Here is a 19759-nt window from a genome sequence, read left to right as displayed (position 1 = left end):
ATAGAGGCCCCGAGAGTCGGTTTTGTTAGCATCAAGGCAAGTGATTCTCTGCCCCCTCTGAAAACAGCTGCAGCCACTGTCTGATCCGGCAAAGTGGCAACCACACCATCATACAGCTGCAGGAGTCCAGTCAACTGCAGCCTGGCATGTGCTCGAGCACACCACAGCCTTGTTATTGCTAGGTAGGGATCATGGGACTTGTCAGGCCCATCAACAGTGATAACATAACTGAGTGGGAGGTGCACAGCTGAAATATCCAGGCTAATAATGCCATGTGCTTGTATTTATTTTTTTAAATGTCAGGAATGTGATAGATAAGAAAATAGAAAATATTCTCTACTGGATGGAACATTAAATTCTAAAATTTAATGATGGCTAATATCCGATGTCAAGTTATTAAAAATACTGTGAAATAATACTATTTCATTAAATGAATATGTTTACCATAAATAAAAATAACAGAGACTAATTGATAGGGGCTAGTCTTGTTATTGTTACTGCTGTTGTTGTCATTAGATTGAGTTGGTTTGGTTGGGCTGGCTTGGGTTTGCTTTGGCTTTGATGTTACTGGGAATCAAACCTGGGCATTCCACTACTGAACTGTATCACCAGCGCTATTTCATTTTTTGTTTTCTTTTGAGACAGGGTCTTGCTAAATTGCTTAATCCTCTTGCTTCAGCCTCCCAGAAAGCCAGGATTATGTGCATAAGCTACTGTGCTCGGAAAACATCCCAGGCTCACTCACCATCAGTGATGGTCAGTCTCCTCAGGAAAGTTTCATTTTGCCCAGTGCTAAACGTAACGTTGCAGCGGTAAAACCCGGAATCAGAGGCAGTCGCATTGGGAATGATGATGAAGGTGCTTCTGAGGCCCTGCGTGCAGTTGGTCACTATTTGTTTTCTGTACCTGGACCAACTTGTGCCTCTGGACAGATTGCAGCGCATCAAGAGGTCTATCTGGTGTGGCTGGATCCTTTCCCAAGTGACTTGTTGGACTGTCCCGTTCATCTGAAACACATAGGTGAGTGTGACATGTCCAGGGCTTGAGACCACGTTGCTATAATCCCGTAATTGTGTCTCAAAACTATCTGAAAAGAAGAATCAAATTATTAGACTTATGGGGCCAAATGTCTAAACAAGGGTAGAAGCTACTCAGAAAGTTCTAGCAAAATGCTTGGTGATATTGATTAATGGAGTTTCATCAATTCTAAATAATATCACATTTCTGTAAAAGCAAGGAATTTTTGAAAAACTGGCAGATTAATAGTAAAAAGAATATGCTGTTTATACACAGCCTTTAAGTGTTACTTGGTTAATCAGATAATAGGAAACATAACCACAACCCGGGTGATTTTCTTGGTAACAATGATGTTGAGTTTGAATTTCACAGGAGAGCTCTGTAGCAAACCTGGGATGGTAATAAAAAAGATACTAAATCATTTCCACTGAATTTATGCATAAGTTCATCTTCACATGTGTGTTGCTGTGTTATGCGTTGGTAGATAACCACATTTGATATGAATTTCTAGTAAGAAGGGGCCCTCATATTCTCCCATGGTCCACTACCACTTCTGGAGTTTCCAGCATACTCAGTATCTGTCACCAAATGTCTAAACCAGTAGCACTTATAGTGTTTCTGGGGGCCCCAAATGATCCCTGTATCCCTTTTGAGAACCTGGAAACTCAATTCTATTTTAAAAAGAAAATTAGTATGTGATTTACTGTCCTCATTCCTAAACACTCACAAGTGTAGCAAAGATGCTTCAAGAGGCCCCACAGTTTCTCAGATATCAGCAAAAATTTCTTTTGCTTCTCCCTAAAGGTTTGTTGAGCAGGAACGTGCACAAATCTGCCTCATTCTCCTTCCTTACATGGTTAAGGTTAGTTCAGACACCCACCTCTGCATCACAGAATGAGATTGGAAACCCCCACATCCTACCTGGACTTCCCCATGAACTTGAACGTGCCCATGAATGCTCCTATGCTTACATCAACTATAATGCTCATTTGTTAAAAGAATCCCTGTGCTTTACATTGTAATTGACATTAAACATATACAGTAAATATAACAGACATTAATCCACAGAAGCAAATACTCTTAGAGATCTCAATAATGTTGAGAAATATTAAAAAGGTCTTGAGACTAAAGAGTTTTGGGGCCTAATATAAATAATAAATTTTGAGGATTTATTTTCCAAAATTAAAATAGCCCAGAGCAAGTGGACCTGCTCATCAGTGACCACGACTCTTCTTCATCCCATAGCTTTGCTGGGAAATAATGATGTTGCAGAGCTTCTGGGCACAGGAAAATGCAGAATATAAAACAGCATGTATTATTAATTTACATAAAAATTTGCAACAAGATTGACGGGGAGCTACTGTCTGAACTTACAATAACAATAATGAGAATAATAATAATAACAATAATAATAATAAAGGATGGAGAAAAAGGGAAAGCAGCACATTGGCAATGGAGTGAAAGTCAGTGTGCAGCATAGTAATATTTGCTTTCTACATTAAATTACAACCCTATACATGACATAGTTTCACCTTACCAAAAGCTGCTTCAGTTCTGGTTGTCAAAATGTTTTGTGCAGACAAGCTACAGACACCTCTCTTTCTCAGTCCATTACCACACAGCTCCATACCAGCGCGAGCACTGTCATCCACGTAACACACACACACAGAAAACATTTCATCTCTCAGGTACGAGCCAAATGAAAGGGAAGGAAAAGAAGAAAATTCCTCAGAAATGGGGAAAGTAACAAGAAAAACAAGGCTTAAGGAATGGCAAGGCAAGATAACAACTAAAATGGGGGGAAAATGTGAGAAAAGAGAGAAATTGGGTGCAAACATAAGGGCTAAATCAGATGCTGGCAGACTGTTGGAAAAACGGAATAATGTAAAAGCATTTAGGGGACCATCTGGACCTTCCGAAAAGGCAGGCAAGCCAGCGGTACAACTCTGAGGTCTGACTTTAGGCTCTCACTATGACAGCCTTTCCCTCCTCCTTCCTCAGAAGGCCGCTTCCCTCCACTCACAGGAGCTTGCTTGGCCTTTGTCACCCAAACCCACTCCCAGGAGAGAAGCTCAGGGATGAGCAGGGGAAGGAGAACGAAGGAAAAATGAGATATTTGCAGACCTAGTCATTGGTCAGACTGTAAGTGCAATCATGATACTGTTCTTTCTACACACATACACATATATGCAAATATACACACATTATTTATATGTGTATTTGAAACGTCTAAAAGTTTATAAATATTTGTTGTGCAATAAACTTTGATAAGCCACAGAACCAAGTGAAATGAGAACAACTGTTTTCTGAAAGGCGCACCACACACTCAGTCTCTCATCCTCCTACCCAGATGACACCGCTTAATGGATGAGGAAAACGAAAACAAAAATCTAAATAGCTTTCTTCAGGGGCTGTGCTGAAAAATGGCAGAACCACAGTGGAGTGCGACTCTGCCACACAGAAGGACAAACCTGAGTCATTTGTAGGAGACTAGATGCACCATGAGACTATGATGTTAAGAGAAGTAAATCAGGCGCACAAGCTTAAGTATCTCATGGATCTTCTTATACAAGAAAGTCAGAGTAAAAATAAAAGATAGGTAAAGGAAGAAGGGAGACAGGTCTTTCGCAGAGTGGAAAGGGATCAAGAGGTGGAGAAAGAGAGAGAAAGGAGAGGGGGAAAGGGTGAAAAAGGAATTGGGATGCGATCTGTACATGGCCCACCTCCACAGGAGGACTGCAGACATGCACTACACAAAAGCCAAAGAGGAAGGGAGTCAAGGGATGGGTGGGTGGGGTAGCGAGGAAGGAAAGGAAGGTAAAAAAAAGAATTCAAATGTGTTACATAAATCTACCAACTTCTCACAAAGAATGGAAATGTTTTCTACTACACGTGTATTAGTAAAATAAAAAATAAATGAAAGCAATGTTTTTCATGATATGTCCATGTATCACCTACCCATAATGAATATATTCATTGTGTATTACAAAATAAAAAATGATATTCTCACACCAAAAATAAAAGATGAAATTTGGATTTGTGACTTCTCAAAAAAAGAAAAATAGCAGAACCTGAACTCACACTAACTCACTTTACTTTAAAGACTTAGAGGCCATGCATATTTATTTATTAGTTTGCTTCGTTCCTGGGGATTGAACTCAAAGCCCTTGTGCTGACAGTCACCCCAGTGACCCCTTTCTTGGAATAAGTTGTCACTAAGTGGCTAAGTAGCCCAAGAGCCCCTGCATTTTTTAAGCTAGAATGCCACCATCTCTGTATCTCTCCTCTCTCCAGCCCTGGCTTTTCCCTCACTTCTAAATGAATCATCACTGTTAAGAGTCAACTGTGATGCCACCCAACCCTCTTGCTTTCTTCAAAATTTTGGAAGGAGTGGCTCTCCCCTGACTCCTGTCTTTGTGTCTCACAAGTGCATCATACAAACAAGCAGTCACTTCTGCCATTCCCCAAACAGGGGCTGGGGATTTAGCTCAGTGGCATTAAGTGCCTGCTTTGCAAGCGCATGGTCGTGAGTTCAATCCCGGGTACCAATTAAAAAAAAAAAATTGGTTTACAACAAGTGTTGCCTGCAGACAAGGCCCCTTCGACACAAGGCCTCCCCGGAAATGCTCCTCCCTATGCTTCTGTGCCCTGCACTCTTCAGCTCCCCTCTATTCTCTACTCCCTCTCTCCCTTCCCTCCTTAAGCCTGGCACTCTTTCTAACTGGCTCTTTCAAATAGAGTTGGGCTGTCTTTGGGTGACTCTGTTTACTCTTATTTATAAACACTTCTCCTAGCAAGTGAAGTGCAAATCACTAGTTCTGCTCCATCACACTTCTCCTCCTGGTTTCTAATACATGAGACAAAAACCGTGTTCTTATGATGTTTCAAATGAACTAAAAACTAAACATAAGAATTTCCCTAATTCACCTTCAGGACCATTGTTACCATACCTGCTATTAAGAACTGCTAATGCTAGTAGCTTCATATATTCCCAAAAGTGCCCAGACACTGGCAATGCTCCGCAGAGAAATTTTCAAAAACTCCTGATAGGAGTCCAGGCAAGTACATAATAAAATGTTGACTGCATGATGACTAAGGAAATATCCTAACATAACTTGAAATACACTCCCAAATATAAATAGGCATAAGAAACTAATTCTGAATTACAGGAAGGCACCAAAGTACAGGAAGTACTGAAGGAACATTTTTCATCTTTGCTCAGTATTGAGGATCTGCTGCAGGGTCTTGCATGTGTTAGACAAGAGCTCTACCAGTCCCCAAGGAGCGCTTTCGAAGTTGTATGAGAAGATGGACTGAGGGGCATAAGAAGGAACACATGACAGACTAAATTTCTCCAAATGAGTCCTTCCTCATAGTTCTGCCTGTGACAGACAAAGAGGGAAGGTGTCAACTGTGGTGGACCCTGAACTGAGGTATCAAGAACCATCCAGAAGTTCAGACATAGAAGCTGGAAACCTAGAACAGGTCCATGCTCATAGAGCTGTACACACCAACCCAACCCCTGCAGGCCAAGGGGTTTCCAACATCACCAAGGTAGAAGGCAACAAAAGCAAGGACAACACTGCTCCCAAAAAGGACTGTATTCCATGATGATCAAATCTACAAGTGTTGAGTTGAAGCTGTTCCCAGAATTCACATGCAAAGTTCTACGCCCAGAACCTCAAGATGTGGTTAAATTAGAAGTCAGGCTCTTATAAAGGCACAGCTGAGACAGCATCATACTACAATAAGGGGGATCTATTCCACTGTGACTGGTGTGCTTACAAAATGGGAAGTTTGGGTGGAGATAAGCATTCAGGGAGATCACCGTACGAAGATGAAGGCACACACCTGTGACCCCAGGTACTGGGCCATTCTGGGCAATTTAGCAATCCTTATCTCAAAATAAAATCTAAACAGGAGCTAGGGATGTAGGCCAGTGGAAGGACACTCACCTCACATGCACTTAGCCCTAGGCTCGGTCTCCAGTACAAAACAAAAAGCGAAAAGGCAGAGATCAAGTGCCGCTTCTGGAAGCCAGAACCTGGCATGGTTGCGGGAAGCAGTCTCCTCAGCTGACCCTTCCTCTCAAATTTCCAGCCTCCACCACGGGAGACAAGACATTCGGCTGGATAAACAGCCTGGATGATGGCACTCTGTTACAGGAGCCCAAGGACACCAGTGTAAGGAGGAGGCTAGGACTGAGCCCACGTTTGGAGTAGTCAGGGCCTCACCAGCTCCGATCAGAAGCAGCAAGGCCACCCATTAGAAAATCAGCAATGTTTACAAAGCTCCTCTCGTGTAATGCCAGTCTCTGCCCATCATTTCAAGTACAGATAAGAGGTAATGGAACCAAACAAGATAAAAAATGAGCTAAAAGGTTGCTTGACTGAAAGTGACAGATAACACTGGAAGCAGGAGAGCTACAGTCAGGAGATAAAACCGCAGCCTGACAAAGCCATCATGCAGGCAGGCCAGGCAAGGCCACTTGTGTAATTGAAAAAAAAAGCAGTAACTAGAATCAGGTGGGCAGTCCCAGATGGCAAAGCAGAAACTCAGCCCAGAAAACACATATTTGCAATATGTCCAAAATGTGCTGCAGCTGGCCTAGCCCCATGGATTCCTCCAGAGCTCGGGCAGGTTTGTCATTCAAAGTACTTTGGTGCTGCACTTTCTCCCACGTGCCCCCCAAAAAAGCTTAATGGGATATAAGAATTTTAAATGGTACATTTTTAAAGTCCTGTATGACGTCAAGATGACAATGCAGCCCAAGAACATTGGTTTGTTTTGTGTTAAAAATGTTAGTACTTGGTATCTCAAATTTAGGGAATTTAATGAATTTTTCTGCGTAGTAGATTTTTAATAGCAAAAGGTATCTAAATCTTAGCACTTAATATTAAAATTAAAAACATTAGTTCTAATGCTAGTGCTTTTATTATACACATCTTTGTATGCATACCGTGATTATACAAGCTTTGATTAAAATTTGTTCTTGCCAAAAAGATGCCAAACCCCACAGCCTCATACAGATAAAACCAGCAACAAATATGCTAGATTCCTTTTAGATGCGATTCCTTTTATTGGGATCTACCAGATCTTGTCCAGAAAAAAAGGTTATATGACACATACTGAGGCTTGGTCTCTCTTTCCTAAATAAAAAAGTAAAATTAATAAGACAGACTGTCTTCCAAAATCAGATGACAATAGACATTCTAACAGTAGCACAAGAGAAACTTGTACAATTGTAAAAATTAAATTTTGTGTATACATTTCTGATCCTTTTTCTAATATCTCAATAACTCAAAGTTCAAGATACTAGATGATAAATTAGTAACATACTCTAAATTCCCTAGACCCTATACCTGTTCTTCTTATGGGAACCCACTATGAGCTCCTTCCTCTTGGTGGAAATCTTTGTTAACTGTACTCAGAATTATCTTACTGATTCTATTATTTAGCCCATACATACACAATTGTTTCTTTTCCTTTGTCTTCTCCAGACTTTAACTGTATACTTACCCAAGATAAAAATACCTGGTGTCTATCAAGGGCCTTTGATAGACCCTCTGTAGAGTATCCCTGACTGCCAGCAACACCTCCTGCAGCCTGAAGAAATCAAATAGGGCATCACCTATTACGCCCTCATGGTAGTTCACATTACTTCTTCAGAGTGGGGATTGTTACAGGCAGTTGAGTTAGAAATATTATAGGCAGTCAGATAGGGCTAGGCCCTCAGAGGAGCCAGTGCAGAAGATGAGATACCTTGCAACTGTGGGGGAGACAGACACCTCTGCTGTGGGCCACACTTCAAGACAAAAGATAAGTCAAATGCAACACATACTCCCCGAGGGTAATCATCAGGAACTGATAATCTAAATAGGGCGTTAGCATCCTGAAGAAGCCAGGAGTCACCATCCCAACCCCCTAAAGGAAGAGTCATTGCTCTTTAAGCATGCCCACTTCTTCATTTGTCCCTGATTTAATCAATTTTATCTAAGCAATTAATCTTATTGGTTGACCATAGTTCTGTCCCACCTCATGCCCGCCTCATGAGTTTCCTTTTTGCCCATCTTGAACCTGGCTCACCCCATGATTTTATTCTATGAAAGTCCCTATAAAAGGCACAATCATTGACAATCCACTTGGGACTCTTTTTTCCCATTAGATGGAAGCTTTCTTTCTCTCAATAAATATATTCTGCTTTTATAAATAAATAACAAATTTTAAAATATTAATTTTTACCTGTCAAAGGATAGCTTAAGTCCCATGGTTTCCATTAAGCATTTTGTCTCCTGTACTTAAAAATTCAAAGTAATACAATAAACCTTGAAAGAGTCTTTGCTATATGCTAGCAATAAATGCAGGACACATGCCAACACATTTAGTTCCCACAGGTAAGTCACCTGGTGAGCAGCAGAAGTCACTGAGCCACTTCCTCCCTTGCTTAGCCTTAGGATGGGGCTGCAGAGATACCAACAGTCGCCATTTCTCTTGCCACAGAGACAAGGTAAGACCAAAGCTCTGAGTCTGATTCCCAGTGTAACTCCACCAAAAAAGACAAGAAAAAATACGACCAAGGAAGCCCCAGCTCTCAACTATTCTACTTTCTGATGCCTTAAATTCTATCATTAGAAATCAGTTTCTGTGTTTGTCCTTATCCAGGGGAATATAAACATTTTAATTCCTTTCAATTATGAACATATTAGTATAAAATCATCCATTAGATTGTTTTCGTGGAAGGAAAGGAGGAAATTTCCACAGACAAACGTCCAAAACAGACTTGCTGTATCCAGGAAGAGAGGCAGGAAGCGGGCGGCAGCTTGTCCCAGGGGAAGTGGTTGGCATGTGGCAGGGCTGTGTGCAGGAAAGGAGGGGGTGTCTGTCTGTGTGGGGTGTGGTGGGCGAGAGACGCAAGCTAACAGATGATTACATGCAGGACCTGCGAAATTCCATCTCTTCTTCCCTGGTCCACATTCGTCCCAAGGATTACTGAGTAAGTACTGATGTAAAGACTTGGAACAATTCTTGAGTCCTACATGTATTTATTTTAGTATCTACTTCATTATACATCTTTTAAATTTCCAGTTGGTTTCATCGAAAACAATCAAGTAGCATTTCTGATGCATGATATTTGAGAACTGGTGAGTAATCAATACAGCGTTAAAAATGAGAAAATAAGAAATGGCGCCTGCACTTCTTCACAGTGTAATATCCATGTGTGCACACAAAGATGTGCACTTTCACCTCAACTTCTATAGAAATGCATTACTTAAATTAGTGAAATATAAATCAAGCTGGTTTTTTTTTTTTTAACACACTTCTATTGTGGAGTCACAGTTTTTACCAATGCAATTCCTATCTAATTTTGGATTAGATAGGAATTGAAAATTCCTATCTCTGAAAATTCAGAAAACAATTTTGGAAAACTTCTGCAAAAAAACCTTCATCTATGAAACAATACATTTCTTTAGTGTTACATAAATCTCCAGTTAGAAATAATGACAACACTTTTCAAAAATTTCACTCTTAGAAGTCTGTCTTGAATATAAATCAATTTTACTTAACAGAGAATTTCCTGCAGTTTAAAAAAGCTAGGATTTCTTGGGGGCCTACACTTTTATACAATATTTGTGTTTGTTTTGAGGGGTAAAAAGTACATGGTGAGTGAGAAGAGCTGACAGAGCAGGTCTCCTGCAGGAGTCTTCCTGTGCAGCAGACCTCCGAGCTATGTAGCCCCAGAGACAGTGGAAGGAGGTGGGAGTATCATGGATGTAGCAGGAGTTCTCAGCACTCCATGGACACCCCTGAAGTCTCTTCAGCCCCTTTGGTTCTTCCAACTTCTCTGTGCTCCCTCTGCCTCAGTTTGAGGGGCACCTGGGGCAGCTGCTGCCTGCCTTGCCTGGCCATTGACACATCCAGAAGGACGCGGACCCTGTGGTTGGTAAGGAAATGGTCCTCTTCCTTGACCAAGCCACCCTCACAGAGCTGTCTACAGGATCCGGATAAAGTTCACTTCCCTGGACTCTGTCCTTGCCTGGGCCTCTTTCCAACACCTTGTTTTCCTGAAAACACTTCTCAGCACATCCCCTTCATTTTGCATTGTTCTTAAGTCTTGATTCTGGAGAATGCAGCCCAAAGGCAGACACAGAGCTCGAACTTTGCAAGTTTTACTTGGATCCTAGCATTTGGACATTCACATACGAGCATGGATGGAGGAAAGGCCATCCAAGGCCTCCCAGACATCACTGTGATCACCGGGCTTCAGCCAATTAAAAACTCTCTCTTAACCAGTTGTAGTAGTACATGAGTATAATCCCAGCACTCTGGAAGGCTGAGGCAGGAAAATCACACTTCTGAGCATAGCCTTGGACCACTTAGAGACTAGAACTTATCTCAAAACTTAAAACTTTAAAAGGTAGGGGAAAGGGGACTGAAGATGTAGCTCAGGATAAAGGTCCTGGATTCAGTTCCCACAACTGAAAGACAAAAACAAAAACAAGCAAAACAAAAACAAAACAAAACAAAAAAAAAAAACCCTCCCTCATCAAAGTTTGACTCTTAACAGTCTAAAAGGCCAGACTGGTCTTCTCTCACGTGACCTGCCACAACAGTCTCTGGGCCACTTCACACTTTTCTCTAATAGTATTTAACAAATTAATACAGTGTAAAATATAACTGCCATGTTTCTTTGTATGTGTGTGGATATGCTTTACTTTTCTCAATTATGCTGAACTGCTAGAGGCAAAAATAATTTCTAAAGTATTTGTTTGTTGCTTGTTATTCCTCCATGTTCCATAAATTTTCAAAGTAATCAACCCATAAATTGTACCTATTTTAAACTCAGAACAAAATTTACGTGAAACTCTGCACTTATGTAATGATCAATAGAAACTTGCTGAATTCACTTATTTCATAGATTGGAGTTAAACACAGTCATATGTGATCAGTTTGCAACAGAAAGAAATCAAGCCAGAATGAAAACATAACACATTTATCAGAGGTCTCCTTATGCTTTCCCCTTAGTGAGACTATTAAAGTAGTTATATAAATGAACTAATTCTGGTCCTCTTTCCTCCAATCCACATCCTATCCAAAACTATGTGGTGGAAATGTGAAACCGATTGTGCTACATACATGTTTACTTTTAAAAGATTCAGTGTTCTCCATACTCCAGAACAAAGCACATATTGTTTAGGAAAAAATAATACACACACACACACACACACACACACACACACACGTGTGTGTGTGCTTAATCCTTCTTTGTCTCTTGTCTCATTTCTTACTGGAAGCTAGCATGTACTTTAATTTTCTCAAGAAAAGTATTTATCATATGCTTTTGCGTTAGCCATGTCTTTGCCTGAAATTCCTTCAAACACTTCTAACACTCTTTGCATTTTATCCCACAAACATTTCTATTTATCCTGCAAAGGTCAATTGTGATGCCACCTGCTTGGAGGAAATATTTTTTTCCTCATCTGAAGATAAGGCCAAATACTCGCTCCTCAGTTTTACTTCTAAACCTTCTGCTGTGCAATATTCTATTTGTTGCCATTTCTCTGTGCCCTCAGAATTTTTCATCCTTAAAAAGCAGTGGACCTGCAAGATGTCCATCTTAGCCCAATGCCAACCACATTAACTTGTCCAATATATACTAATGAAAAATGGATGAGAAACTGTCTCCCAAGACTATCAGGCCCTTTGTGAGTTTGTGCCTGTATTGCTCGGTTTGCCTGCCTCCACTGCTGCATCCCCCTGAGCACCAGCAAATGCTGCAGTATTTATGGTTTTAATACTGTCCTGACAAAGAGCTCCAGGTGCTGTTCAAATTATAGAAAGATGGACAATATTTCATACAACTGTCTGTGGGAAGAGAGGCTGCAGTTATTTAGTTCAAGTTATAATGAAGTTAAAATGAAAAGTACAACAATATTGAAAAACCAGTGTGAATGTGGCCATTGGCAGGGACAGCAGTAGTCACTGGATCTGTGCAAAAATGCAAAAAGTTCAGGAAAGAGACTAGAAAAAATAGGAGCAAGAAGGAAACAAAGAAAAGTGAAAGAATCTATATCATCTATTATGAATTGAAAAGCAAATTTTACATGTGTGTGTTTGTGTGTGCTAAATAAGGAAATGTGGCAGTGAAGTAAAAGGAAACATCTATTCAGCATTCAGTTTTCACACTTTACATATCAGAGGAAATGTCTACAAATCAATCCTAGGAAATAGTATTTTTCAAAAGAATATTAGATATGGGATACAGCTATCAAGAATTACTTGAAATAGTGAATTAGAAATAATCTACATGTGCAACAGTAAGGTTAGTGGACAATGAAAAATAAATATGCCAATACATTGACAATGGAAATATTTATGCTATAATACACAGGAAAAAATTAATGGGATCTACTGCAGCTGAGACCCCTAAAATTTGGAGAGGCTGGCTGCATGGAAGGTCTGAGGAAAGCTGTAAAGAGAGAGCAAAGCCAGCCCAAGTGTAAAGCCCAGAGATCTGCACTCACCAACAATGCTTCAGAGGCAGGGCCGTCCAAGCCCTCTAAAGATCCATCTCCCCAGAACTTTACTGGACATGGAACTACAGGACTTAACAGTTTCCAAGGTGGATTTGGTATTGTTTTGGTCCCATTTTTTTCTATCCCCCTATTTCACCCTTTTGAAATGGAAATTTTTACCCTGTACCATTGTGTGTCTGCAGGGTTTGACTTTCTTTTCAACTTTTATAATGGCCCACAACTAAAAGTTTGCTTTATGTCTCAGAAGAAACTTTTGATTTGGAATTTTTAGCAATGCCATAACTATTAGGTCTTTGGCAACTGTTAAAGATGGACTAAATGCGAGAGGCACACCCAGCATTGGGCTAGACATGGGCCTCTCCTGCGACACCTTGCAGGACCTGGAACTCCAGCCAGAGGCATGCCTGGGGCCAGCCTAGATGTGGACACCTCCTGTGACTCTATCATCTCCACAGGTCACCTCTCAGGACCTGGATCTCCAACCTGAGAACCTTGGACTGCAGTGGATTAATTATGCAATATCCAGGGGAGATTAAGTAAAAAGAACTCAGCAGGCTCCCATTAGTGAGGGGTGAGTTTGCCCCTAAAATAAGAATAGCATTTGTCACTTTGAGTGAGTAAACAGGAGCAACAGAGAAGCTCTCTCCAGAAGTAGGCCATAGGCAAGCTTGGCAAGTGGGCGGGGAGTCCTTCCTCCACACAGAGAATATCAGGTAGCTTGAGGAGAGTGCCAACAAGGCATCTCCCAACCTGGGGGAAATTAAGAGGACCAGTGGGACACCCAGAGACACAGTAGGATCCCAGATGGGACAAACACTATAAACAGGGAGATCGGGTGACTCTCATCAACCTGAATACGTAAAAACAGCAGGAACTAAGGGTTGATTTCCATCAGTACTCCTAGGCTTGTAAGCCTAAAAAGAACATAGGACTCACCCAACAGGCCCTGCCGGGGGATTTTAGATGACTGGCCCATGTCTTCATTTTGGGACCCACCAATTGGACAAACATCAACCTTACAGTAGTACCCAAAGATACACACTACCAACAGTTGACACTAGTGGGATGGAAGAACCAAATATTAACCCAAAAGGGGAAAATGGAAAAACAAAAAGCAAAATGCAATCATAAACATCCAGTCCACAAGGAGAAAGTACAGGAGACATTGAAATAGAGGACTTCAAAAGTAACACCCTGGAAAACTCTGAAAAGATAGCAAGTGAAATAAAAAAAAATCCATGAGGCTATAGAGGTAATCAAATTAGAAGTAATCTCTCATGTAAAAACAGAAATAACACCATTAGTAAAGCAGTTACTCAGTGTAGCTAGAGAAGAAATAGATAAAAAATAAAATAAAACAGTACAGGAGCATGGGAAACTGATTGAAATTTTGAATTAACAATATAGAAAACAAGCAGAATTCATGAAACAAATTCAAAGAGACATCCAAAAGCAAAAAAATTCTATTCAAATCTGGCAAAACCGTTTAAATGAAGCTGAGAATAGAATTTTGGATCTTGAGGACAGGATCACAATTAGCAATCGTGAAAGGACAGAACCTTTAAAAATAACAAAGCAGTATGAAATGACAATCCAGCAGCTTCAAGATGATGCCAAGAAAATAATATAAGATTGAGAGGCATTAGTGAAGATGCAGGAGTCAATAAAAACGATGTAACTAAAATATTCACAGAAGTAATGGCAGAAAATTTCTCAAACATGGGGAAAAAAATCTGATATGCAAATAAGTGAAGCATATAGAACACCAAACAATCACAACCAACATAAATCTACACCCAGACATTTGATAATTACGATCCCAGACATACAGCATAAAAACAGAATACTAAAAGAAACATAATGCCACAATACGCTGTATACAAGAAACATATCTAACCCAAAATGAAACTAATAGATTAAATGTCAAAGGGTGGAAAACAATATTCCATGCAACAGAAACCCAGACAAAAGCAGGAGTAAGTATTTTCAGACAATGTGAAATTCAAACCTAAAATGATTAAAAGAGATAAAGAAGGTCACAACATACTCATTAGTGGAAAAATTCAAGAGGAAGAACTAACAATTATAAATATATATGCACCAAATACAGGGGCACCCAACTATATAAGACAAATACTGATGGGCATGAAAAATGAAATACACATGAACACAATTATAACAGGAGACTTTAATACCCCATTGTCACAAAGAGATAGGTCAACTAGACAAAAAGTCTGCAAAGAAATAATACAACTGAATCATTCCTGTGAGCAATTGGACTTACTAGATGTTTACAGAGTGTTCCACCCAACCACATCAGAATACACATTCTTCTCAGCTGCACATGGGACATTCTCCAAAATAGACAATATATTATCCCATAAAACATTCTTAAGTAAATGCAAAGGTACTGAAATTATCCCGTGAGTAATTGAAATTGGAAATTAATGGCAAAAAAATGCAAAATCTGCATAAATACATGGAAATTAAACAACAACCTTCTGAACAACCAGTGGACTACAGAAGAAATAAAACCATACCTACAATTCAATGAAAATAGAGAAACAACATACTGCAATCTGTGGGATGCAGTGAAAGTAGTCTTAAGAGGGAAATATATAGCAATAAATTGTCATAGCAAGAAAACAGAGTGAGCACAAATAACCTAATGCTTCACCTCAAGCTTCTAGAAAAAGAAGAGCAAGTTAAACCCAAAGTTCATAGAAGAGAGGAAATTGTAAAGCTTAGTGCAGAAATCAATGCAATTGAAACTAAAAAAATAATCAAAAAGATGTTTTTTTGAGAGAATAAACAAAATTGACAAAGCTCTAGCTAACCTTATAAAGAAAAAGAAGAAAAAAAACCAAATCCATGCAAAAAGGACTGGAAAGGGGGAAATTACTGCAGATCCCATGAAAATTCAAAAGATCATGAATACCTGCTTTGAAAATCTCTACTCACATGGAGTGGAAAACACAGAAGAAATGGACAGATTTCTAGAAACATATGAACTACCAAAGCTCACCCTAGAAGATATAGCATCAGCTATTGAAATTGAAAATGTAATCAAAAACTTACCAACAAAGAAGCTCAGGTCCTGATGGATTCAGGGCTGAATTCTACAAGAAATTTAAAGATTTGATGGCAATACACCTTAAGCTCTTCAGTTAAATTGATAAGGAAGCAATCCTCCCTAAATCATTCCTGCAGGCAAGTATTGCTCTGATACCAAAGCCAGAGAAAAACTCAACCAAAAAAGAGAATTATAGGCCAATCTCACTAATGAACATTGACGCAAAGATTCTCAATAAAATACTGGCAACTAGAATGTAGCAAATCATCGAGAAAATTATACATCATGCCCAAGTAGGATTCAATCCAGGAATGCAGGCATGGTTTAACATATGCAAATCAATAAAAGTAGTACACCACATCAACAGAGCCAAAAACAAAAACACATGATCATCTCAATATGCAGAAAAAGCTTTCGATAAAGTCCAACACATGTTCATGATAAAAACTCTTCAGAAACTTGGAATACATGGTATCTACCTCAATCTCATTAAGGCCATCTATGAAAAACCAAAAGTGAATATTATCCTAAATGGGCAAAAACTGAAAGCTTTCACACTAAAATCAGGAACAAGATAAGGATGTCCACTATCACCACTCTTATTCAATACAATTCTGGAAATACTAGCAAAGGCAATCAGACAAGAGAGAGAAATAAAAGGAATAAACATAGGAAAGGAAGAAGTTAAACTATCACTATTTGCAGATGTTATGATACCCTATATAGAACCCCCCCACAAAAAAAACTCCAATAAAAGACTGCTAAAGGTAATATACAAAATTCATCAATGAATTTGGATATAAAATCATTGCTCAAAAACAATAGCAGTCCTGTACACAAACAAAAAATCAGCAAGAGACAAATTATGAAAATACTGCTTTTCATAATGGCTTCTAAAAAAAATGAAATACTTAGGAATCAACCTACCCACAAATGTAAAAGACCTATATGCTGAAAATTATGCTACGCTAAAAAAGGAGATTGAAGAGGATACTAGAAAATAGAAATGCTCTTGGCTAGGAAGAACACTGTGAAAATGGCCATCCTCCCAAAAGTGTTATACAGATTTAATACAATTCCAATAAAAATACCATTAACAGACCTCACAGATCTAGAGAAAACACTCCTAAAATTCATTTGGAAACAGAAGAAACCTAGAATAGCAAAGGCAATTCTGAGCAACAAAGGCAAGACAGGAGACATCTCAACTCCCCACCTGAAACTATAATGCAAAGCCACAGTGATAAAATCAGCATGGTAGTGGCAAAGAAATAGACCTGAGGATCAATGGGACAGATTAGACGATGCAAGCACAACTGCAAAGACACTCAGCCCCATGATATTTGACAAGGGGGCTAACTATGTTCACTGGAAGAAGGATGGCCTCTTTAATAAATGGTGTTGGAAAAATTGGCTCTCCACATGCCAAAGACTGAAACTAGACCCATGCATATCACCATGCACAAAACTAAAGTCTAAATGGATCAAAGAACTAAATATCAAAACAGAAACACTAAATATACTGACAGACAAGATAGGTAGAAGTCTTGGAACATAGGGATAGGCAGAGAATTCATGAAGAAAATGCAAACTGCATGGGAAACACTTCAAAGAATCAACAACTGGGATCTCATATTATTGAAAAGTTTCTTTTCAAAAGAAATCACCAACAGAGTGAAAAGAAAACCCACAGAATGGGAAAGAATTTTAGCCAGAAACCTCTCAGACAAAGGACTTATATCCAGAACATATAAAGAGTTGAAATACATCAAGCACCCCAAATTCAAAAACCCTCTCCAAAAATGGGCATCGGAGATGAACACACAGTTCTCAGATAAAGATATACAAATGGCAAATAAATAGATGAAGAAATGTTCACCATCACTGGTCATTTGAGAAATGTAAATTAAAACAGCATTGAGATCATCTCACTCCAGAAAGAATGGCTGCCAACAAGAAAACAACTGATAACAAATGTTGGCGAGGCTGCAGGGAAAAAGGAACACTTCTCCACTGTTGGTGGGAGGTAGACTGGTGAAGCCACTATGGAAATCAGTATGGAGATTTCTCAGAAGACTAGGGTTGGAAGTTTCATTCAATCCAGCTATTCCCTTTCTGGGTATTTTCCCATAAAACCTGAAAAGGTTATGTCACAACTATATATGTGCACCCATGTTCATCACAGCACTATCTGTAATAGCTAAATCTTGTAAATAACCAAAATGCCCATCAACTACAGACTGGATGAAAAGATGTGGTATTTTTATACAATGGAATATTATTCAGCTATAAAAAGGATGATCTTGAGGCTTTCATATTGAATTGGAGGCGACAAGACTATCCTCATAAGTTAAGAATCATTTATAAATATCACATTGTGTCTCTAGTGTAAAAAATAACAATAACTGTTGGAGTAACATAACCCTAAATGTGTAATTGCTATTTTCAAAAAGAGAAGAAAAGAAAGTGCTCTAAAGAATATAACTGCATGTGTATATAAGTGTATAGGACTGATACCCATATTACTAAGTTTTTGTTGAACCGTTGAGCAGACCTTTTTGCAGTCTCCCTGTTTGAATGCCCACTTTGTGTGCTTTAATTTTGTAACTTGAACAACTATTTCTAAGATAACAGTATATAATTTGTCCCCTAGTGGTTTCTTAGTGTTTTTTTTTAAATTCTGTACTATTGCTTTCCTTTTGTCTGTTTTGCTTTATTTTTCTCTTTAAATAAAATTTTAAAAAATTATGCCGCTGGAGATAGAGGGAAATATATTCAGAGTAAAATGGTAATTGACTTAATAAAAATACATAGTATTCAGCAAAAAAAATGATGGACTAAATGCATTTTGCATAAAGGGATATGCACACATCTTGGGGGATCAGAGGCAAAATGTTATGGTTTATATCTGGATGCTCCCCAGAGCCTCATGTGCAGAGGTGCTGCTTTCAGAAGGTGATGGGATGTGGGAGCTCACAGCTGGCTTGCCGTTAGGAGGTGTGGTGTGGTGCGAATTGGTAGGTCAGTGCAGACATGGCCCACAAGGGTTTGTCTCCCTCCAGGCCCTGCTTTTTCTCCCTTGCTCCCTTCTAGGTGCCAAACCAACCGTAACTCCCCTCTGCCACATCCCTGTTCCATGTGTGCTACCTTAGAGTCAGCTGATCGTGAACCAAAATATGCTTTCCTTCCTCACCTTGTGGGTGTCTGCTATTGTGTCTTGAGGAGAAGAAAGTGACTAAGACATCTAAACTTTGCTAAATACTGGAAAATATGAGTTTGTGAATAAGATTTGAACAAGAAATGGGAAATGGAACACAAGATGGGGATCCTGAAATTTTATTTATTCATTTTACAAAGTTTTGCACATGTAGTAAATATATTATATATATGTATACATTTATTTATATATATTATACAAAGGAGTATCAGAGATACATAGAAAAGAATATGTGCTTACCAAAAGATACCTGCTAATCATATATGTGTTGTGAAATTCAGTTTTTATTCAGTTGAGTGCAGCAAGTGTTTCACTTTATTTTATCCACTCTAATGCTTCCTTTAATTTCTTTAACATAAAATACTCCCCATTATGGGAAAGATGTTGCCCAAATCCAAGGGACAAAAATTGACAATGTTGTCATGAAGTGACTGACTGGCTACTTTTAAAATCATGCCCATTCTGAGACCTACCTGTGCTCACTTATTTTCACATGTCTTATTTTTCTCCTTCATCCAAAAAAACATAAATAAAACTCCACCATGTTTTGAAGCTGAGATGTCTAAACTATGAAATGCTCTAAATGTTTGGATGAAGTTCCTCCCCCACTGAGGGCTAGGACAAATGTCACACCTGTTAATGAGGTTTCAGCTCCTATTTTGATAGAGAAACTATACTTATCAAGATGGATAATAATAATCTAACCTCTTGCCTGATCTTAGAATAGTAATAGCCAAACTTTCTTAAGTACTTATTATCTCCTTGTCACTAAGTACTTTACATTTACTATTTCATATTAACATTGACAGCAATCCAATGAAGCATGCATTATTATATCATATAGATAATGACAGGCCACAGAGGTAAGGAAAATAGCAAATCTCTGACCCTAGTCACTAGTAAAGAATGGACTCTGTC

At 39.1% G+C, this 19759-nt stretch overlaps 1 protein-coding gene across 19 annotated transcripts in view; it reads right to left on the bottom strand.

The window, feature by feature from the left end:
* The window catches only part of Cd226 (CD226 molecule), a 107872-nt gene that overhangs the window by 25411 nt on the left and 62702 nt on the right, over positions 1–19759 (bottom strand). For all 19 annotated transcript variants that reach the window (XM_063231475.1, XM_063231476.1, XM_063231488.1 and 16 more), the window contains one exon: positions 746–1087. In XM_063231475.1, coding sequence (XP_063087545.1) covers positions 746–1087 — 342 coding nt within the window. The remainder of the gene's footprint in view (positions 1–745; positions 1088–19759) is intronic.

This window comes from Cavia porcellus, unplaced genomic scaffold (assembly GCF_034190915.1).
Source record: "Cavia porcellus strain 051 isolate PalLab524CR breed Dunkin Hartley unplaced genomic scaffold, mCavPor4.1 scaffold_20, whole genome shotgun sequence".
NCBI classification, from domain to species: Eukaryota; Metazoa; Chordata; class Mammalia; order Rodentia; family Caviidae; genus Cavia; species Cavia porcellus.
The sequence above is the reverse complement of the archived record's forward strand: the minus strand, read 5'-3'. Positions and strand labels throughout refer to the sequence as shown.